Raw genomic sequence first — 21,217 nt, forward strand, 5'->3', positions numbered from 1 at the left:
GGGAGTTAAAGAGCAGGGGGAGCTGTCGAGGCCACTTTCTCCCAGGGAAGGAACAGAGCCTGCGCAACGATGGTTCCTTCAAGGCCCGCCCGGCATTTAAAGGCAAAATTGCGGTGTCGGTCGACGTTGGCGGAGCGGCGCCTGGGCCTGCCCCTTTAAGAGGACGGGGTTAATGAGCGCCACACCGCGCGCGGGGCGGGTTGGACCGCGTTAAAGGGGAGGCCCGGGTGTCGGCGGATAGTGTCCCCATGGCAGCCTGAGAGCGACGGCGCTTGCCCCTTTAAGCCAGGCAGGGGCGGGGCCGGGGGCTGGGGGGAGGAGGGTGAGGAACAAGATGGTGGCGGTGTCCTGAGAGCCCTGGAGCGCGAGCGGGCGGGTGAGCGCGGGGGGGCGAGGGCCTGGGGGAGCGGGGGTGGGGGGGGTGACATGGGGGAGGGGCCCGAGGGGTCTGTGGACAAAGGGGTGGGGGGATTTGAGGGGGTGACATGAGGGGGGAGGGGCCCGAGGGGTCTGTGGGGGGACACGTGGGGTGGCCCGAGGGGCGTCTGGGCAGAGAATCTGGGGGATCTGGGGGGGTGACGTGGGGGGAGGGGCGCGAGGGGTCTGTGGACAAAGGGGTGGGGGGATTTGAGGGGGTGACATGAGGGGGGAGGGGCCCGAGGGGTGGGGGGATCTGTGGGGGGACACGTGGGGTGGCCCGAGGGGTGTGTGGGCAGAGAATCTGGGGGATCTGTGGGGATGACATGAGGGGGGAGGGGCCCGAGGGGTCTGTGGGGGGACATGTGGGGTGGCCCGAGGGGTGTCTGGGCAGAGAATCTGGGGGATCTGGGGGGGTGACGTGGGGGGAGGGGCCCGAGGGGTCTGTGGACAAAGGGGTGGGGGGATGTGAGGGGGTGACATGAGGGGGAGGGGCCCGAGGGGTCTGTGGGGGGACAGGTGGGGTGGCCCGAGGGGTGTCTGGGCAGAGAATCTGGGGGATCTGGGGGGGGGACTTGGGGGGGGAGGGGCCCGAGGGGTCTGTGGACAAAGGGGCGGGGGGAGCTGGGGGGGTGACATGAGGGGGGAGGGGCCCGAGGGGTCTGTGGGGGGACACGTGGGGTGGCCCGAGGGGTGTGTGGGCAGAGAATCTGGGGGATCTGGGGGGGTGACGTGGGGGGAGGGGCACGAGGGGTCTGTGGACAAAGGGGTGGGGGGATTTGAGGGGGTGACATGAGGGGGGAGGGGCCCGAGGGGTGGGGGGATCTGTGGGGGGACACGTGGGGTGGCCCGAGGGGTGTGTGGGCAGAGAATCTGGGGGATCTGTGGGGATGACATGAGGGGGGAGGGGCCCGAGGGGTCTGTGGGGAAGGGGCAGGGGGATCTGGGGGGGACATGGGGGAGGGGCCTGAGGGGTCTGTGGGGGGAGGGGCAGGAGGAGCTGGGGAGGGACATGTGGGGGGAGGGGCCCGAGGGGTCTGTGGGGGGAGGGGCAGGGGGATCTGGGGGGGACATGTGGGGGGAGGGGCCAGAGGGGGCTGTGGGCAGACGGGCGGGGGATTGGGTCACTGTGCAGGAGGCTAGTTCCCTTTGAGGTTGCAGCGGGTTAGGGGCAGGGTAGGAGATGGAAGGAGGGCTGGACAGTGGGCGGCTGGGAAGTGAGCTGTGGGGGGGTATAAGGTGGGGGGTCTGTTGGGGAGGAGGCAGACCCTGAGTGGGGGGGAAGCAGCTCTGTGCGGGTTGAGATGGGCTGTGTGAAGTTTTCAGGAGGGAAGTATAAGGTTGGTCGGAGGTTGTGATCAGGTGGTGCCTGAGAGTTGCGGGATTGGGAGAGGTTATGACCTGAGGGGTGGGGGGGTGTCAGGGGCAGTTATGAGTTGGGGGCTGGGAGCCAGGCAGGGGCTCGGGGGTTACTTTATGATAAGGACATAAGAGCGACTACACTGGGTCCGACCAATTATCCATCTAGCCCGGTGGCCGGTGCCAGATGCTTCAGAGGGAATGAACGGAAAGGGACAGTTATCAAGTGATCCATCCCCTGTCGCCCACTCCCAGCTTATTCAATTTCTCCACCCCGTTCACGATTGAATAGACCTCTGCCGTACCCCCCCAGTCGTCTTTTTTCCAACGGTCCCAGTTGTTTTACTCTCTCCTCATACGGAAGCCGTTCCATCCCCCTGATCATTTTTGTAGCCCTTCTTTGTACTTTTTGCAATTCCAATATCTCTTGTTTGAGATGGGGCGACCAGATCTGCCTGCGCACCATGGATTTATAGAGAGGCAACATGACCTTTTCTGTCTGGTTATCTATCCCTTTCCTAACGGTTCCCAACATTCTTTACTGGTTTGGGCTGCCACTGCCCATTGAGTGGATGTTTTCAGAGAACTATCCACAACTCCAAGATCTCTCTCTTGAGGGGTAACAGCTAATTTAGACCCCATCATTTTATATGTATAGTTGAGATTATGTTTTCCAGTGTGCATTACTTCGCATTTATCAACATTGAATTTCACCTGCCATTTTGGTGCCCAGTCACCCAGTTTTGTGAGATCCCTTAGTAGCTTTGGATTTAACTATCTTGAGTAATTTTATATAATCTGCAGATTTGGCCCCATCACTGTTCACCCTTTTCCCCGAGGTTTGGGGCTGCAGGGATGTGTGGGGGTCATGGGCTGGGGCAGGGGCTGGTAGGGTTAGGCTGGGGGGGATATGGAGAGGTATGGGTGGGAAGGGGAGCTGGGCATGGGTTGGTTATATAGTAGGAGCAGGGATGGGTGGGAGATTGCGGTTTTTGGTTGGAGGGTTATAATGGGGGCTAAGGGGAGGGTGTGGAGGAGAAGCTGCAGTTTGGCAATAAGGGAGGTAGTGCTGAGGGAAGGGGGGCGGATTGTGATGGGGAAGAGGGGGGCTGGAGGGGGCTCAGTGTGTGTGTGATGGGTGCCCCACACACCCTAGTCTCTCTCAGAGTGCCCTGGTTCTGCTCCTACAACCTGGAAACCTCGTCTCTTTGCCTGGGGCTCCCCCTCCCTCACATTCCCAGACACACTTGTATTTCACTGTTCTTTTCAAACACGCTGGACAGCCCAGACAGACCTTGGCCAAGTGCTGGGGTGGGCTGCGGGTGGTGGTGCTGTGGAGGAGTTGGGGGAAGGTCTTGTCTGAGGGGCGGATGCCAAGAGGGGCCGGTATGGATTTGCAGGGGTTGGTTGGTCCCAGAGGCAGAGTTCATGGTGTTGTGTTGGGAATCGCTCTCCCCTGGGGGGTTGGGACTGGGGCACAATTGTCCCCTATGGTCCATTCCACAAAGGGTTAAATGTCTCAGTGAATCTCCTCAGATCCTGGGCCTGCCCTGCTCCCTGTGCTGGGGTGGGTCTGGATCACAGGATTTGGGGCGGGGGCCCACAGACAGAAGGCCCCCTCCCTGCCCCGGGGATCTTTGGAATGCAGCATATGAGGAAGGAGGGGGGGATCTCCCAGCACCCCACAGCTCTAATCCTCTGTCTCTTGCAGGCAGTGCATCCCCGGCACCATGGACCCGGCGTGCAGTGCCATTGTACACGTGGACTTCCCTGAGATCACCAGCGCCCTGCTGGAGAACCTGAACCAGCAGCGGGTGGAGGGCAAGCTGTGTGACATCTCCATCCACGTGCAGGGCCGGGTGTTCCGGGCCCACCGGGCCGTGCTGGCCGCCTCCTCGCCCTACTTCCACGACCAGGTGCTGCTGAAGAACATGACGTCCATCGTGCTGCCCAACGTCATGGACCCGGGTGCCTTCGAGACGGTGCTGGGGTCCGCGTATACCGGCAAGCTGAGCATGGCCTCAGATGAGATCGTCAACTTCCTCACCGTGGGCAGCGTGCTGCAGATGTGGCACATCGTGGACAAGTGCACGGAGCTGCTCAAGGAGGGGCGGGGCACCGCCGGCCCCTCACCTTCCTCCTCCTTCCGTGCCCACTCCAGCCGCACCAGCGAGAACCAGTCACCCAGCAGCAGTAACTACTTCAGCCCCCGGGAGACGGGTGAGGGGCCGGAGCACGGGCCTGCCAAGTATGCACTGCGAGGGGCGGCAGGTGGCATAGAGCGGGACGGATCGGAGGGGCCAGACGAGGAGGTGATCTTCCAGGCCGAGAAGGGTCCCTCCCGCTGCCCCGAGCCCTTCTCCGGCGGCAGCAAGTTCATCCTGGAGACGGATGATGACGTGAGTGACAGCGGCGGGGATGGGGGCAGTGGTGGGGGCGGGGGGCGGCGCCCAGCCTACGTGCAGCCTAGCATCATGCCCAGAAGCAGTGGGTGTACATCAAGAAGGAGCGGTCCCAGGAGGACTTGGTGCTGACATGCGAGGAGGACGAGGACCCGGTGGAGGTGGGGCCGGCCCCCGGTGAGCCCCCCCTCAGCATCAGTGATGTGCGTACGCTGACCGAGCCCTCCGGGGCCAAGCTGGAGGAGCAGGTCAACTTCTGCGAGTCCTCAGAGGACTTCCCCTCGCCCTACGAGGGGCTGGAGGAGGGCCCGGGCGGCGGCGGTGGCAGCTTTGCCCAGCGCTCCCTCATGCCCATGGACATGCAGGGCAACCAGATCCTGGTCTTCCCCCCGCAGGCCCCCGTGGAGCACGGGGCTGTGCAGCTGGCAGCCGGCTCGGGCGATGGCAACAAGATCTTCATGTGTCACTGTGGCAAGGCCTTCTCCCACAAGAGCATGCGTGACCGGCATGTCAACATGCACCTCAACCTGCGCCCCTTCGACTGCCCCGTCTGCAACAAGAAGTTCAAGATGAAGCACCACCTGACCGAGCACATGAAGACGCACACCGGCCTCAAGCCCTACGAGTGCGACGTCTGCGCCAAGAAGTTCATGTGGCGAGACAGCTTCATGCGCCACAAGGGGCACTGCGAGCGGCGCCACCGCCTGGCCGGGGCCGGCGGGGGACCCAAGAAGGAGCCCGTGGTGGCAGGCAGGGCAGGGGAGGGTGACTGGGCGGTGCTACGGGAGCCCCAGGCTGCCGGGAGGTCTCCGCGCAGTGAACTGGGCTTCGGCGGGGGGAGCGGGGCCAAGATGTGAAGTGGGGGAGCAGGTGGCGGATGGCCTCCCCCGCCCTGCACATGGACACCCCCTCCTCCCTGACAGACCCTGGGGCACAGACATGCCACCCCCATCCCAGATGCACAGACTCGCCAGTTACTGGATTCCCCACCTGGAGCGGCCCGGGCTTCCCAGGATGCTGTGGGGCAGGGACGGGGGAGCCGAGGAGCCAGGACACTCTGGGGGTGGGGTGAGACAGGAAGCAGTGATGATTGTACAGACTGAAGTCTCTGTCGGGGTCCCGGATAGTGAATTCTGTGCCCGCACCCCCCCTTCCGGGGCCAGGTGGGGGCTGGATTCCTGGGCCGTGGCGTTGTGGGTCCATAGCTGTGTACCCTCGGTGGGCCTGGACTCCTGGGTCCCTGAGGGACTCTTAACACTAGCCCACCCCCCCTTGTTGGGTGGGGGGTACCTCCCTCGCCCACTAAGGAGACTGGTGGGGGGGGTGTTTGTGAGGTGCGGTCCCTCTGTGCTGTGTGTAGCAGGCTGACCTGTGGGTCGGTGAGACTGTCCTGTCCCTGTCTGTCTGTCTGTGATTCTCTTTGGCTTTCTCGTATGTGTAATGACTGATGCTGAGCTGGAACCTGCAGCCCCCGTGCTCTATCCCTTCTGGAGGATGGGGCAACCCCCACTCTCTCCTCAGACCACCCTCACCCCTCCTCCCCGGGCCAGGTCCCCCTGGACCCCAATTTATGGCCAAAGGGCTAGTGTGATCCTTGGAGGTACAAACAGGGCAGTTGTGGGCAGGACGTGATTTTACCTTGTACCTGGCCCTGGGGCAGCCGCCACTGGGCTCCAGTGCCCAGGTCTGGGGCCCGCGCTCCCACACAGGTGGGGATATGTTGGAGAGGGGCTGGAGGAGAGCCCTACGAATGCTGAAAGCTGCAGGGAACAGGCCTTGCAGAGATGACGAAGGGGTGACTGGATCCCCACCTGGGAACAGAGCTGTGATGCAAGGGCCCTTTGGCCCAGCAGCTGGAGTCTGGAGACCAGGGAGGGGAATGAGGCTGGGAGCAGCTGCCAAGGGGGGCATGTTCCGACCAGGATGGGATGGCTGAGAGAGCTGCTCCAGTGCCGGGTGGGTCGCTGGGCTGTGTTCTGTGGGGGGCAGGCGAGACCTGGCCTGGGTATCTATGAATATCCCCTCCTGGGGGCAGGGCCAGTGTCCCTTCGCCCTATAGTAGGGGTGGGGTCCCCTGCGCCTCTGTCCTCCTTCCCCCCCACCCAGTCCCTCTCTGGGACAGCACCCCCCCCTTCCATCCCAACTGCCCTCAGGACAGCATCCTCTGCTCCCTTTCCTCCATCTCTCCCCTCCCTGGACAACATCCCTCTTTATCCCCCTCCAGGGACTGCTCCCCCTTCCTCCCTGGTACAACACCCTCCCCCCACTCCCTAAGCACAGAGCTAACCTGAATATAGGTACGACGCCCCCTTCCCTGCCAAGGGCTGGGGGTGAATGACCCCCGGCCCCACTGGGGGGGCATTCCAGGGGGAAGTGCAGGCCCCAGTGGTAGGAGCACCTGATGTTTGGTGTGTGATGTAGTAATTCCCCCATTACAAACTGAACGGGCATAGGGATCCCTCTAATGCACGGCACCCCCCACCCCAATGCTGGGCTAGTGGGGGAAGTCACTGGATTGGGCCTTAGGACTCCTGGGTTCTCTCCCCGGTGCTGGGAGGGGAGTGGGGTCTAGTGGGTTAGAGCAGGGGGAGGGGCTGGGAGCCAGGACTCCTGGGTTCTTTCCCCAGCTCTGGGAGGAGAGTGGGGGCTGGTGGGTTAGAGCAGGGGAGGGGGGCTGGGAGCCAGGACTCCTGGGTTCTTTCCCTAGCTCTGGGAAGGGGGTGGGGGCCGGTGGGTTAGAGCAGGGGGGAGGGGCTGGGAGTCGGGACCCCTGGGTTCTGTCCTGTTGTGGGAGTAAGCCCTTCCCCCACTCCACCTCTGTGCCTGTTTTCCCCACTGCAGCCTGGGGGTGAGGAACTGGGTGCGGCACTTCTGCCTCTGCTCAGAGTGGGGCTCCCCCATCCCCCTCAGTTCCTGTCTCGTTCAATTCTTTTGTAACTTGATTCTTTGTTGGTTTTTTAATGTCTATAAATATTTATTGGTCTGTTTGATGCCTGACTCCTGCTTCTCATTGTGTGCCAGTGCCCCCCAAATGGGCAGAGGGACCCTCGGGCAGTGCTCCTCCAGGAAAGCACCCCCCAAAATGGCATGAGGACCGCCCAGCGCCAGGCTTGCGAGATGGGGCACAACCAGGATCCCTCACACCACACTGCCCTCTGGTGCTGGGCTGGGGAGACTGCGTATTTGCACCCACAGCAGTCTCCCCTCCCCCCCCCACGAGGCTGGGGACAGTGGGTACAACAGGGCCCCCCACCGCACAGCGGCCCCTAGCACCAGGCTGGGTTTTGAGGTTCCGCTCTGTTCCCGTTGCTGGTTATATCACACACACACACACCCCGTTACACAACCCCAACCACATGCCTGATTCCCGGGCCAGAAGGGGCTGGGCATGGGGTTATGTAACCTGCCGTGGTGGGGGGGGTGAGGAGGGGGATAAAAGCAGCCCCGTCTCTGCCTAGTGCCCAGACGCATGAGAAGAGCTGGGCCACACCCCAAACTCTCCACGCAAGAGTCTGCAGGGTGATGTAGCAGCTGGGGGCATGGGGAGAGGGAGTGATGGGGGGGGTTCAGAGTCTGGGTGTCTCGGGATTTGGGGTGCACCTGGGAGCTGATCCTGATGGGCTGGGGGGACTGATGGGTGCAGGGACCTACAGGCTGGGCAGGTTGTGCCCCAGGCTCTCTGGTCTTGGCAGCAGGGGGTGGGGGTGTCGGGGGGGGGTTCATCACCAGCCTGATTCTCTCCCTGCAGCTTCTGCCACAGCGCCCCCCATGATGCTGCTGCTCCTGGTCCCGCTCCTGCTCCTGGCCCTGGCACGGGGGGTCTGGGGAGAAAGGTGAGTGGGGGTCTCTCCCCACACTGCAGAGGGTGGTAGAGGGAACATCCCCAAACCCCTTCCCCAATGCCTCAGGGGATGGAGATTGATCCTTGCACAAACCCCTGGGGGCAACAGCACCCCCAGTGTGATGGGGCCAATCCTAGGGGGGCTGTACGCCCTGACTCCCCATCTGGTTCTGCAGGGAGAAGCCTACGTTCTGCGGGGAAGTCACCGAATGTTTCACCTTTGATCTCATCTGCAACAGCTCTGACTACGAGGTGAGGGTCAGTTGTGGGGGGGAGGGGAAACCTGCTAAAATACCCCCTCCTGAGATGGCCAGTTCCCCCACCCTGGGGCTGGACTGGCGCCTGTGCCCCATAGCGGGAAAAGGACCCGCGTCTCATTCCCCACCCTCTGGAGCCAGCCAGTCCCCCTGAAGCTGGGAGGGAGGGGGTTGGAGGGATGGAGCAGGAAGCGTGGGAAGGAATTGACCCCCCGCATGCTCCTGTTGTCCCCTGCCCCCCCCAGGCCCGGCTATACCCCCCCTCGGCCTGGGTCAGCACCCGCGTGAACAACACGTACACAGCCGCCAAGACCACCGGCTTCTGGCGCCTCTTCCGCTACATCCAGGGCTGGAACCAGCTGGGTAAGGTGACCCCCATAACCCCTCTGCCCCCAGCCTCAGATCCCAACCCCTAGAGAGTCCACAGCTCCCTGACCCCCACATGTAACCCCCCTCCTAGAACCCCTAGAGCACCCACAGCCCTGCTCCACCCATAGCCCCCTCTCCCTCCCAAGTCCCCCAAACCCCACAGCCTTCTCCCATGGGGTCCCTACAGGCCCCCACCCTCATAGTGACTCCAAGAGCCCCCCTCAACTCCATTGCTCCAGATAGCCCATAATCCATCCCTCAGAGACCCCATAACAACCTGAGAAACTCCCTCCAAGGTCCCCAGGGGCTAAGGGGAGGGACGTAGGGGATTGGGCCACCCCCCGGATCTCTGGGGCTGCTTCATGTTTAATGAGCCCTGGTAGAACAGGGACAGAAGAAAAGGGGGGTGTCTACCCTTCCCCAGGAGCTGGCTGCAGTTGAGGGGGGCTGGGGATTGGTTCTGGGGTGGGGGGATGTGGATTCTGAGCAAACATGGCACAAACCCGGCAGGTGCGAAGATCCCGATGACGTCACCAGTTCTGACCCGGGTGGACCAGGCTGCTGGGGAGACGCAGGAGTTCACCATCTCCTTCCTGCTGCCGGCAGCGTGGCAGGGCGACCCCCCGCAGCCCACCCAGCCTGTTGTGAGTGACCCCACTCCCCCCACATTGCTCCCCACTGACCCTGCTGTGACCCCCCCACGGAACCCACTGAGTGACCCCACTCCCCCCACATTGCTCCCAACTGACCCTGCTGTGACACCCCCACCCCCACATTGCTCCCCACTGACCCTGCTGTGACCCCCCCACAGAACCCACTGAGTGACCCCACTCCCCCCACATTGCTCCCCACTGACCCTGCTGTGACCCCCCCCACACATATTGCTCCCTGCTGTGACCCCCCCACGGAACCCACTGAGTGACCCCACTCCCCCCACATTGCTCCCCACTGACTCTGCTGTGACCCCCCCACGGAACCCACTGAGTGACCCCACTCCCCCCACATTGCTCCCCACTGACCCTGCTGTGACACCCCCACAGAACCCACTGAGTGACCCCACTCCCCCCACATTGCTCCCCACTGACCCTGCTGTGACCCCCCCCCCACAGAATCCCCTGAGTGACCCCCCACCCCCACATTGCTCCCCACTGACCCCGCTGTGACCCGTCTACACACACACACGCACTCCTACCCCAGCCTGGCTGGGGCTGACACCCCCTCACACACACACCCTGGCCTGGTTGGGGCTGACACCCTCTCTCTGTGTCTGGCCCAGGTTTTCATCGAGCGGTTCCCTGCTCTGCCCACCTACGTTCGCTCCTTCGGGGGGTGGCTCACGGACGCCAATCGAGGGACCCACATCCGGGCCCTTGATGCCTCTCTGGGGCGGGACGCCCGGCACTTCGACCGCTCCTGGCACTACTCTGCCGGCTACAACAGGTGGGGGGAGACCTGTCTGCTGCCTCCCTGGGGTGCTGGGGCAGAGCAGGGGCCAGTGTTCCTTGGGGCGCAGCAGCAGGGAAAACCACGAGGGAGCAACTCAGTAGGGGGCGCTGTGCTGTGGGGAGCAGGAGGCTGGGCGCTTGGCCCCAAACCCAGGGCCTTTGCGAAGGGGTGGGCGGTTGGTGGGGTGAACAGATGTTCCGATTTTACAGGGACAGTCCTGATATTTGGGACTTTGGCTTATATAGGCACCTACTCCCCCCATCCCGATTTTTCACACTTGCTGTCTCATCACCCTAGGGGTTGGGGGCTGCCCTGAGCTCCCCCCACCATCCTGCTGGCACAGAATCATCCATGCCCCTAGATGTTACACCAGAAGCTGGGGTCCCTAGGGAGCAGGTTTACAGGGTACAAGCGGCAGCTGGGAGGAGTGTCAGTGTGGGGCCCAGTTTACCTGTTTACCACAGGGACAAGTTTAAGGGTTACACTGGGAGCTGGGGGGGGCCTAGGGGGCTGGGTTTGTCAGTTACCCCATGAGTTGTGAGTGGTGTCACTGGGGACACCAAGTTGACCTGTTATGCGAGGATCTGGGGGAAATGGGGTTCTGGGGGGTGGGGGTAGGTTTATTTGTTAATAGAGTTGTGGGGGGCACTAGAAGACAGGTTTACCTTTCACACCAGACTATGGGGATGGGATGGTTTCTGTGGGGAGGGGACAGGTTTCCCTGTCCGGGCAGGAGTTGGGAAAAGGGGTGACTAGGGGGACAGGTTTCCCTGTCTGGGCAGGAGCTGGGGAAAGGGGTGACTAGGGGACAGGTTTCCCTGTCCGGGCAGGAGCTGGGGAAAGGGGTGACTAGGGGGACAGGTTTCCCTGTCTGGGCAGGAGCTGGGGAAAGGGGTGACTAGGGAGACAGGTTTCCCAGGAGCTGGGGAAAGGGGTGACTAGGGGGACAGGTTTCCCTGTCTGGGCAGGAGCTGGGGGAAAGGGGTGACTAGGGGAACAGGTTTCCCTGTCCGGGCAGGAGCTGGGGGAAAGGGGTGACTAGGGGACAGGTTTCCCTGTCCAGGCAGGAGTTGGGAAAAGGGGTGACTAGGGGGACAGGTTTCCCTGTCTGGGCAGGAGCTGGGAGAAAGGGGTGACTAGGGGGACAGGTTTCCCTGTCCGGACAGGAGCTGGGGGAAAGGGGTGACTAGGGGGACAGGTTTCCCTGTCCGGGCAGGAGTTGGGGGAAGGGGTGACTAGGGGGACAGGTTTCCCTGTCTGGGCAGGAGCTGGGGAAAGGGGTGACTAGGGGGACAGGTTTCCCTGTCTGGGCAGGAGCTGGGGGAAAGAGGTGACTAGGGGGACAGGTTTCCCTGTCTGGGCAGGAGCTGGGGGAAAGGGGTGACTAGGGGACAGGTTTCCCTGTCCGGGCAGGAGCTGGGGAAAGGGGTGACTAGGGGGACAGGTTTCCCTGTCTGGGCAGGAGCTGGGGGAAAGGGGTGACTAGGGGGACAGGTTTCCCTGTCCGGGCAGGAGTTGGGGAAAGGGGTGACTAGGGGGACAGGTTTCCCTGTCTGGGCAGGAGCTGGGAGAAAGGGGTGACTAGGGGACAGGTTTCCCTGTCTGGGCAGGAGTTGGGGAAAGGGGTGACTAGGGGGACAGGTTTCCCTGTCTGGGCAGGAGTTGGGAAAAGGGGTGACTAGGGGGACAGGTTTCCCTGTCCGGGCAGGAGCTGGGGAAAGGGGTGACTAGGGGGACAGGTTTCCCTGTCCGGGCAGGAGCTGGGGGAAAGGGGTGACTAGGGGGACAGGTTTCCCTGTCCGGGCAGGAGTTGGGGAAAGGGGTGACTAGGGGACAGGTTTCCCTGTCCAGGCAGGAGCTGGGGAAAGGGGTGACTAGGGGACAGGTTTCCCTGGGAAAGGGGTGACTAGGGGGACAGGTTTCTCTGTTTCACTGGGAGATGGGGGCAGTGAACGGTCATTGTGGGACAAATCTACCTGTTACACGGGGTGTGTGTGTGTGTGTGTGTGTGTACATTTACCTGTCACAGCAGCAGCTGGCGGAGTGGGGGAGTGTTAGTAGGGGACCAAGTTGGGGGGAGGGTAGGAGAGCAGATTTCCCTGTTACACTGGGGTCTGTGGGGGAGGACAAGTTTGGAGGGGATATTAGAGAGGGTGCAGGTTTCCCTGTTACCCCAGGAGCTGGGGGGAGATTAGTGGGGGGCTGGTTTCCTATTACAGCATGTTCTGGGGGTGGGGAGGGATAGCTCAGTGGTTTGAGCATTGGCCTGCTAAACCCAGGATTGTGAGTTCAATCTTTGAGGGGGCCACTTAGGGCTCTGGGGGGTCAGGTTTCCCTATTACAGCAGGTTCTTGGGGACAGGTTTCCCTGTTACCCCTGGAGCCAGGGGAATTAATGGGGGCCTGGTTTCCCCCTTACAGCAGGTTCTGGGGTGGGTTGGGGGGGGGAGGTTTTCCTGTTACCCCAGAAGCTGGGGAGGGGGGATTGAGAGGGCAGGTTTCCCCCTTGTAGCTGGTTCTGGGAGGGAGTCGGGGGCAGATTTCCCTTTACAGTGGGTTCTGGGGGTCACCCCAAGCCCTGACCCACTCTATTGTTCCCATATCTCTGCAGCCCCATGAAGCTGTTCGACCGCCACAATGAGGTCTGGCGCCTGGCGTGGGGTGGCCTGGGCTGTGCCCCAGAGTGAGCCTCCCAAGTGTCACCCACTGTCATCGCGGCCCCACCAGGAATGAGAAATCGAGCTCTCTATTCTGCCCCCATGATAGCACTCCCAGTGAGCAGCCCCCCTCATCTCCCAATAAATCCAAGTGACCAAGGCTGGCCTGTGTATGAGGCATGAATTCTTGTTGCTCCCCTGGGGGGTGGGGGTGCCCCCGGCAGCTTCCCTAGTGGGTCGCCAGAAGGGGTCACGCACTAGGGTCTGTGGTAGCCCTGAGCCCCAAAGAGTCTGACCTGGGTGAGCAGAGAACCGGACCTGGCCTGGGAGGAGAGAAGAAATGGGGTATGGGGTGGGGGGAGACAGCAGATGGAGGACCTAGAGGGGATGGGAGGAGGGGCAGGGTGCATACAGAGGGACTGGCCAGGGAGGGGCAGAGGAAGATGGGGGACAGTGGAGAGGGAGGGGGCGAGGGCAGAGAGTTGGGGGCGGGAAAGGAGGCGCTGGGGGGTGGGGCAGAGGAAAATGGGGGCAGTGGACGGAGGGGGCGGGGGAGAGGGAGCTGGGGGGCGGGGCAGAGGAAGATGGGGGGCGGGGCAGGAGGCGCTGGGGGGCGGGGGAGAGGGAGCTGGGGGCGGGGCAGTGGAAGGAGGGGCGGGGCATAGGAAGGGGCGGGGCGGGGCCAGGGCAGCTGGGCTCCAGCCGGGGGGGGGCGGGGCCGGGCTGGGTCTGTCTGACCCGCCCGCTCCCCGAAAGTGAAAGTGGAAGCGCGGGGCGGGGTGTCGGGTATTTCCACCCCTGCCTCGCCAGCCGCCATGACTTCGCTCGCCCCCGTGGGGGCCCTGGCCCTGCTCCTGCCCGGTGAGTGGGGGGGGGCTCTCGGAGCGACCCCCCGTCGGTCCTCAGACCCCCCCCCTCTGCCCGTCTGTCCTCAGGGCACACCTGTCCCCCCCCCCCCCGCAAGGGCAAACTGCCCCCTCCGGGACACAGCTCCCCCCGCCCAGGGACCGTGAAACCCCCCCCGAGACATGGGACCCCCGCCCAGGGACCGTGAACCCCCCCCGAGACATGGGTCCCCCCCGGGACACAGCTCCCCCCGCCCAGGGACCGTGAAACCCCCCCAGACAATGGGACCCCCGCCCAGGGACCATGAACCCCCCCGAGACATGGGTCCCCCCGCCCAGGGACCATGAACCCCCCCCGAAACATGGGTCCCCCCGCCCAGGGACCATGAACCCCCCCCGAAACATGGGTCCCCCCCGGGACACAGCTCCCCCCGCCCAGGGACCGTTATCCCCCCCCCCCCCGAGACATGGGTCCCCCCCGGGACACAGCTCCCCCCGCCCAGGGACCGTGAACCCCCCCCCCCCCTCCAACACGGTTCTTTCCCAGTCCTGGCCTTCAACTCCCCCCCACCACCCAGTGACCAGATGTCCTGGTTTTATAGGGACAGTCCTGATATTTGGGGCTTTTTCTTACATAGGTGCCTATTACCCCCCCCCCGTCCCGATGTCTCACACTTGCTGTCTGGTCACCCTGCTGCCCCTGAGCTGGGGGGCGGGGGGGCTGTGCTCCCACAGGGTGTTCGGGAGGAGGGGGTGATGGGGCTGCTCAGGGCCTCGGTGGGATGTAGAGACACCTGCTGATTATTGGGGGTGGGGGGCAGGGGAGAAATCAGACCCTGAGAGGATGAGGGGTCATCCCTGGGGAGGGGCGTCTCTCGAGGGTCCTGCCCTGGGGAGGGGGCAATCTGGAGCAGTCCGGTGTCCCAGGGAGCTTTGGGGGTCCTGGTGTCCCCACTAACCCCGGGCCCTGGCCCTTAGGGTTCACTCTGTGTCTGGCTGCAGCGGGGCCCCCCCGGCTGAGCTGCTGGTTCGTGGAGGAGGCCGGGGGGGGCGTGGGGGTGATGCCGAGTTCCGTGACCCAGCGCAGGGCTCTGCTGCTGCTGCGGGGGGCGAGAGGGGGGCACCCCGAGATGGAGCCTGAGCTGCCCCCTGACCTGGAGCCAGGCATGGTTTTTGATATCGCAGGTATGTCCTTCCCCCCTCCCCCCCCAGGCTCCCACACCCTGCTCCTCCAGTGCCTGCCCCCACTACCACCCTGCTGCCCGCTCCTGCCCCCCCAGGACAACCCCTACATCTCACCTGTCCCCAGTGTTACCCCACCTGTTCGCCACACCCTGCTCCTCCAGTGCCTGCCCCCACTACCACCCTGCTGCCCGCTCCTGCCCCCCCAGGACAACCCCTACATCTCACCTGTCCCCAGTGTTACCCCACCTGTTCACCACACCCTGCTCCTCCAGTGCCTGCCCCCACTACCACCCTGCTGCCCGCTCCTGCCCCCCCAGGACAACCCCTACATCTCACCTGTCCCCAGTGTTACCCCACCTGTTCGCCACACCCTGCTCCTCCAGTGCCTGCCCCCACTACCACCCTGCTGCCCGCTCCTGCCCCCCCAGGACAACCCCTACATCTCACCTGTCCCCAGTGTTACCCCACCTGTTCACCACACCCTGCTCCTCCAGTGCCTGCCCCCACTACCACCCTGCTGCCCGCTCCTGCCCCCCCAGGACAACCCCTACATCTCACCTGTCCCCAGTGTTACCCCACCTGTTCACCACAGCCTGCTCCTCCCCTCTGCTCCCCCATCCCGCTTCTTACAGCCCCCTCCTTTCCCCATCCTCCCCAAGCGCTCCCCCACCCCCCAGTGCCCCCCACTCCCCTCTCTGGCGTGTCCCTCATTCTCCTTCCCATGCCCCACAACCGCCCCCCATCTCTCTCCCCCCAGATTCTGGGGGGCCCTGCGTTGTATCCCCCTCCTGGCAAGGGTGGGCATTGGGGTGCCCTGATTTCTTTCTCCTCTCCAGACCCTGCAGGGGCCCTGCACCGTGTCCCCCTCCCAGCAGGGGGGCGCCCCAAGGAGGGGGAGCTGCCGGCCTGTGAGATCAACGCCTACACGCCGCAGGAGGCCCACGTGCCCTGGGCGGCCGGCCTGACTCCCGAGCACCGCAGCCCCCTGGGCCTGGGGGGCCCCTGGTTCATCAGCAGCATCCAGGCCCCAGCCAGGGGCTACGGGGTCAGCGCTGTCCTCAAGAGCGAGGAGGCTGCAATGTCCCTGCAACCGGCAGTCACCATGGCAACTGGTAACCAGGGCAACTGGGAATGTAGGGTGGAAGCGGCCTCCTCCCAAAACCCTGCTATGGGGACCCCCGCTCTCCTTGGGGCCCCGAGCTCCTTCCCTTTCTCCTGCATCCTGCTGTGCTGCTCACAGCACTACCCCTCCCAGGGCACTGTCCATGTGGTGATCACAGCCCTGCCCTCCTCCAAGGCACTGCTCCCATGGTGCTCACAGCCCTGCCTTGTGCCACTGTTCCCGTAGTGCTCAAAGCACTACCTCTGAGGCATCACGCTCACAGTCCTAACTGTTCCCCATGGCACTGCCCACCCCCGTGGCACTGTTCCTGTGGTGCTCACAACACTGTGCCCCTGTGGCACTGCTCCCATGGTGCTCACAGCAGTAACCCCCCACCTCTGTGGCACTGTCCCTGTGGTGCTCACAACCCTGCCCTTCCCTCGGTGGCACTGCTCCCATGGTGCTCACAGCAGTTACCTCCCACCCCAGGGCACTGTCCATGTGGTGCTCACAGTCCTAACCGTTCCCCATGGCACTGCTCCCATGGTGCTCACAGCAGTAACCTCCCACCCCCCATAGCACTGTCCATGTGGTGCTCACAACCCTGCCCCTCCCTCAGTGGCACTGCTCCCATGGTGCTCACAGCAGTAACCCCCCACCTCTGTGGCACTGTCCATGTGGTGCTCACAACCCTGCCCCTCCCTCAGTGGCACTGCTCCCATGGTGCTCACAGCAGTAACCCCGTAGCACTGTCCCTGTGGTGCTCACAGCAGTAACCCCTTCCTCTCCCCCTTGCAGCGGTGTTGTCCGTGTTCTCCCGCACCCCACACCTGCACTCCCGCCTGGGCCGGGACGTGCTGCTGGACTGTGGCTTCACAGCACCACCTGGCCCCTTCTCGGTGGAGTGGCGGTACCAGTACCGGGGTGCTGGACGCGTGGTGCTGGCTTACGATGGGGTGTCAGGCCGGGCCCATGTGGCCGAGGAGGGGGCGCAGCTGTTCCTGGAGGAGGGGAGGGCGGGCGCAGACACCAACGTCTCGCTGCGACTGCCCCGGGTGGGGGTGCGGCACGAAGGAACCTACATCTGCACCATCTACCTGCCCCACCTCCACGCCCAGCAGGCCCTGGAGCTGCGCATCACCAGTGAGTCTGGGGGAGGCCCCCTGAACTCCTGCCTCTGCTCCCAGCCTGGGGGGAGGTGGGTATGAGACGATCTTTGCACCCCACGGGTATCTTCCCCCCGCCCCAGGCTAGTGATACACGACTGATTCTAGGGAGGGCCCCTGAACTGATGCTCCCACAGCCTGGGCTGTGAACCCCAATATTTCCTCCCTGAGTTGGAGGGGTCCCAGAGTTCCCCACATTGAGCCAGCGCCCCCTAGAAACAACAGACTTTGGGGATGCTTAGCTGGGCTATACAGGGCTGTATGGGACTGGTCTCTAATCCCTCCTTCCTCCCAGAGCCCCAGGTGGTGGCACTGTACCCCGTGGCCCCAGGAGATGAGGGAGGCCAGACTAGGACATAAATCATCTCTTCCTCTGAACCCGCTTCCCCCCACCCCCATGGTTACGCTGCACCCCAGCCCTCTGTCTATGCCTCCTAGCAGAGGAGGGACACCAGGCTGGGCTGTACAGGCCCATATGGGACCAGTCTGTAACCCCCTCTCCCCTCAGAGCCCCCTGTGGTGACGCTGCGCCCTGACCCCCTATCGGTGGCCCCTGGGGCACCAGCCGAGCTGGTCTGTGAGATCTCTGGCTATTACCCGTTGGACGTGACGGTGAGCTGGCTGCGCCGCGGCCCCGGGGAGGCGGGGGGCGACCTGCTGGAGTACGTGACTGAGACCTGGGAGTCAGGGCACCGGCGTGGCCCCGACGGCACCTACAGCCTGAGCAGCTTCGCCCGCCTGGCGCCCGTCCAGCCCCGCGACCATGGAGCCACCTACAGCTGCCACGTGACCCACGCCGCCCTGGCCACCCCTGCCCGGAGGAGTGTCCGGCTCCGTGTGGCAGGTGGGGACAGGCCAGGGGTCAATGGGAGAGGAGTGCAGGGACTCGGGGGAGGGGGAGCGGAGTGGGGGGGCGGAGGGGAGAAAGGGGAGGGGGTAACACAGGGGTGTGGGGCAGAGGGTGGAATGGGGAGTGTCTCTCGGTCTCATTCCCCCTCTGCCCCAGGTGCCACGGGCCCCTCCCTGGAGGACGCCATTGGGATGTTCCTGGCCGCGTTCCTGCTCTATGGGCTCTTCCGCCTCCTCGGAAACAAAGGTGTGTGCCCCCCCGTGTCACTTCCCCTCCCCCCACTGCCCCCCGTGTGTCACCCCCACCGTGCCCCTGTGCCACTTCCCCTCCCCCCACTGCCCCCTGTGCGTCACCCCCACCGCGCCCCTGTGCCACTTCCCCTCCCCCCATACATCCCTATCCCCACCGCCTCCTCTGGGACAAGGATGTGTGCCCCCCCGTGTCACTTCCCCTCCCCCACTGCCCCCCGTGTGTCACCCCCACCCCCCACAGCGCCCCTGTGTCACTTCCCCTCCCCCCACTGCCCCCCATGTGTCACCCCCACCCCCCACAGCGCCCCTGTGTCACTTCCCCTCCCCCCATACACCCCTATCCCCACTGCCTCCTCTGGGACAAGGATGTGTGTCCCCCCGTGTCACTTCCCCTCCCCCACTGCCCCCCTGTGTCACCTCCACCGTGCCCCTGTGTCACTTCCCCTCCCCCCATACACCCCTATCCCCACTGCCTCCTCTGGGACAAGGATGTGTGCCCCCCCGTGTCACTTCCCCTCCCCCACTGCCCCCCTGTGTCACCCCCACTGCCTCCCTGTGTCACTTCCCCTCCCCCCATACACCCCTATCCCCACTGCCTCCTCTGGGACAAGGATGTGTGCCCCCGTGTCACTTCCCCTCCCCCCACTGCCCCCCGTGTGTCACCCCCACCCCCCACAGCGCCCCTGTGTCACTTCCCCTCCCCCCATACACCCCTATCCCCACCGCTGCCTCTGGGACAAGGATTTGTGCCCCCCTGTGTCACTTCCCCTCCCCCCACTGCCCGTCATGTTACCCCCTCTCCCCATATGCCCCAATCCCCAGTGCTTCCTCCGGGACAAGGGTAGGTGCTGCCCTGCCACCATTCACCCCATTGCCTCCCATACAGCCCCCAACCCTCCCACTGCCCCCATATCCCCCCCGTCCCTATCCCCCCATACCACCCTCCATTGCACTCCCAACCATCCAGAGTCCTCTGCAATACCCCCTTATACTGCCACCCCATACACCCCTCAGCCCCCAGGTACCCCCGAACCAGCCCTCTGCCTCCCAGGCCACATCTGTTCCCCTTCACTACATCTCCTTGGGAAGGATGTGTACCCCCAGACCTCCGCTGCCCCCGCTCCCCTCGGACCCCCTCTTCCGCTTTGCACCCCCTGACCTTCCCCTGTATCCTCATGGACAGGCCTATATACCACCTCCCCCCCACTCCTGAGCCAGGGTCTCACTCCTCTGTCTTGGTTCCTTTTTCAGTCTGTCCATCCAGAACCGAAGAGAAAAGCAAGGTAAATACCCCCCCACACCCCACCAGTGCTCCTGCCCTGCCCCCCCAGCCCCCCTTGCTGGGAGAGGCTGGGGCTGGAGTACTTGGGGTGATTCTTACCTGACTCTCTTCTCCCCACAGAAATCAGAGTGAGACGTGCCCAGGGAAGCTGAGATTTTGGGGTCTGATCTGTGATCCCCATAATAAGATTGTGAACCTCAGGACAGGAACCAGAGTTGGGGGGCTTAATGGTCAATAAAGGGTTAACTTCCTCTCCAGTCCCCCTTCCGTGCTGCCAGAATCATGCCTCAACCCGCCCCCCCCCGCCTCCCCTGCTGCTTCCCCACCCCCTCTTGGCCTGCTCTGCCCACAACACCCACCTCCCCTGCTGCTGGGGTTCCTCTGCCTGAGCCCCCCACCCCCACCTGTGCTCCCCCTGCTGCCTGCCTCTCCTTGGAGGGTCGGGCAAATGGCCTGTTCTGTTTAAGGTTGGGGGGCTGTTGGTCTGCACTGCTATATGGGGGCTTTGGCCCCAGAAATAAAAATGTTTTGCTGTGACCACCTAACTTCTGAATGGGCGTCGTCATCTCTCAACACCCCACCCCTCCCCGGAGCCCCCCACAGCAGAGGCCTCCTCTCCCCACCCAGCCCCACAGGCCCTGCCCAGGGCCTGCTCCAGGTTTTCTGCCGCCCCAAGCGGCACAAAAAACAAAGAAAAAACAAACAAACAAACAAACAAAAAAAGCCAAGACCCGGACCTGATGCCCCAATAGCAGCTGGAGGGCTGCCCCTTGGTATTGGTCGTCCCAAGCACCTGCTTCCTTAGCTGGTGCCTGGATCCCTGCCCAAACTGCCCCCCCCCGTGCCCCCATCTCCTGCCTCAGCAGGAGACCTCCCCATCCCCTCACCCCGCCCCCAGCTTCCCCATCCCTGGGACCCTCATAGCCCGGGCCAGTTGGGTTCAGAGAGTTGCCTCTCCCTAAGACCCAGGGCACACGGTCCCAAGGCTGAATGCCCAGCACTCCCAGCTATCTTCGAGACACCACTGACTTCCTGAGGAAACTACAATCCATCAGTGATCTTCCAGAAAACACCATTCTGGCCACTATGGATGTGGAAGCCCTCTACACTAACATTCCACACAAAGATGGACTACAAGCCGTCAGGAACAGTATCCCCGATAATATCACGGCTAACCTGGTGGCTGAACTTTGTGACTTTGTCCTCACCCACAACTATTTCACATTTGGGGACAATATATATCTTCAAGTCAGTGGCACTGCTATGGGTACCCGCATGGCCCCTCAGTATGCCAACATCTTTATGGCTGACTTAGAACAACACTTCCTTAACTCTCGTTCCCTAACACCCCTACTCTACTTGCGCTACATTGATGACATCTTCATCATCTGGACTCATGGAAAAGAAGCCCTCGAGGAATTCCACCGTGATTTTAACAATTTCCATCCCACCATCAACCTCAGCCTAGACCAATCCACACAAGCGGTCCATTTCCTAGACACTACTGTGCTAATAAACAATGGTCACATAAATACCACCCTATACCGGAAACCCACTGACCGCTATACTTACTTACATGCCTCCAGCTTCCATCCCGGACACACCACACGATCCATTGTCTACAGCCAAGCTCTAAGATACAACCGTATTTGCTCCAATCCCTCAGGACAGAGATAAACACCTACAAGATCTCTATCAAGCATTCTTAAACCTACAATACCCACCTGCTGAAGTGAAAAAACAGATTGACAGAGCCAGAAGAGTACCCAGAAGCCACCTACTACAGGAC

General features: G+C 63.1%; 3 protein-coding genes across 4 annotated transcripts; all 3 read left to right on the forward strand.

Moving 5' to 3' along the window:
* On the forward strand, positions 1-6,771 carry LOC123346552 (zinc finger and BTB domain-containing protein 22-like). The gene is given in 3 exon segments (XM_044984016.1): positions 1-102; positions 3,488-4,254; positions 4,257-6,771. Coding segments are annotated over 2 exon segments (1,527 nt in total). The 5' UTR covers positions 1-102; positions 3,488-3,506; the 3' UTR covers positions 5,036-6,771.
* A 1,175-nt stretch (positions 6,772-7,946) lies between these two features.
* Positions 7,947-12,898, forward strand: LOC123345775 (heme-binding protein 2-like). Its single transcript, XM_044982823.1, has 6 exons — positions 7,947-8,011; positions 8,196-8,271; positions 8,522-8,639; positions 9,156-9,289; positions 9,922-10,085; positions 12,702-12,898. Exons 1-6 carry the CDS (start codon positions 7,947-7,949, stop codon positions 12,775-12,777), a joined length of 633 nt encoding a protein of 210 aa, XP_044838758.1. The 3' UTR covers positions 12,778-12,898.
* Positions 12,899-13,463: 565 nt separating this feature from the next.
* Positions 13,464-19,973, forward strand: LOC123346527 (TAP binding protein). Of its 2 annotated transcripts, none has more exons than XM_044983978.1 (8): positions 13,464-13,608; positions 14,571-14,777; positions 15,614-15,889; positions 16,678-17,022; positions 17,554-17,889; positions 18,052-18,141; positions 19,398-19,429; positions 19,549-19,973. In XM_044983978.1, exons 1-8 carry the CDS (start codon positions 13,563-13,565, stop codon positions 19,558-19,560), a joined length of 1,344 nt encoding a protein of 447 aa, XP_044839913.1. In that variant the 5' UTR covers positions 13,464-13,562; the 3' UTR covers positions 19,561-19,973. The 2 variants fall into 2 exon arrangements, with proteins under 2 accessions (XP_044839913.1, XP_044839914.1); XM_044983979.1 differs by having other exon boundaries at positions 13,484-13,608; positions 14,595-14,777.
* Positions 19,974-21,217: the final 1,244 nt, after the last annotated feature.

This window comes from Mauremys mutica, chromosome 12, assembly GCF_020497125.1.
Source record: "Mauremys mutica isolate MM-2020 ecotype Southern chromosome 12, ASM2049712v1, whole genome shotgun sequence".
In the NCBI taxonomy this organism is placed as follows: domain Eukaryota; kingdom Metazoa; phylum Chordata; order Testudines; family Geoemydidae; genus Mauremys; species Mauremys mutica.

Excerpts from the sequence above, each read along its gene's own strand:
- LOC123345775 (XM_044982823.1), top strand. The coding sequence starts at position 7,947 with ATGATGCTGCTGCTCCTGGTCCCGCTCCTGCTCCTGGCCCTGGCACGG. Across the intron at positions 8,012-8,195 it reads CGGGGGGTCTGGGGAGAAAG|GGAGAAGCCTACGTTCTGCG; the intron begins GTGAGTGGGGGT and ends CTGGTTCTGCAG. Across the intron at positions 10,086-12,701 it reads TACTCTGCCGGCTACAACAG|CCCCATGAAGCTGTTCGACC; the intron begins GTGGGGGGAGAC and ends ATATCTCTGCAG.
- LOC123346527 (XM_044983978.1), top strand. The coding sequence starts at position 13,563 with ATGACTTCGCTCGCCCCCGTGGGGGCCCTGGCCCTGCTCCTGCCCG. Across the intron at positions 13,609-14,570 it reads CCTGGCCCTGCTCCTGCCCG|GGTTCACTCTGTGTCTGGCT; the intron begins GTGAGTGGGGGG and ends CCTGGCCCTTAG. Across the intron at positions 14,778-15,613 it reads CATGGTTTTTGATATCGCAG|ACCCTGCAGGGGCCCTGCAC; the intron begins GTATGTCCTTCC and ends TCTCCTCTCCAG.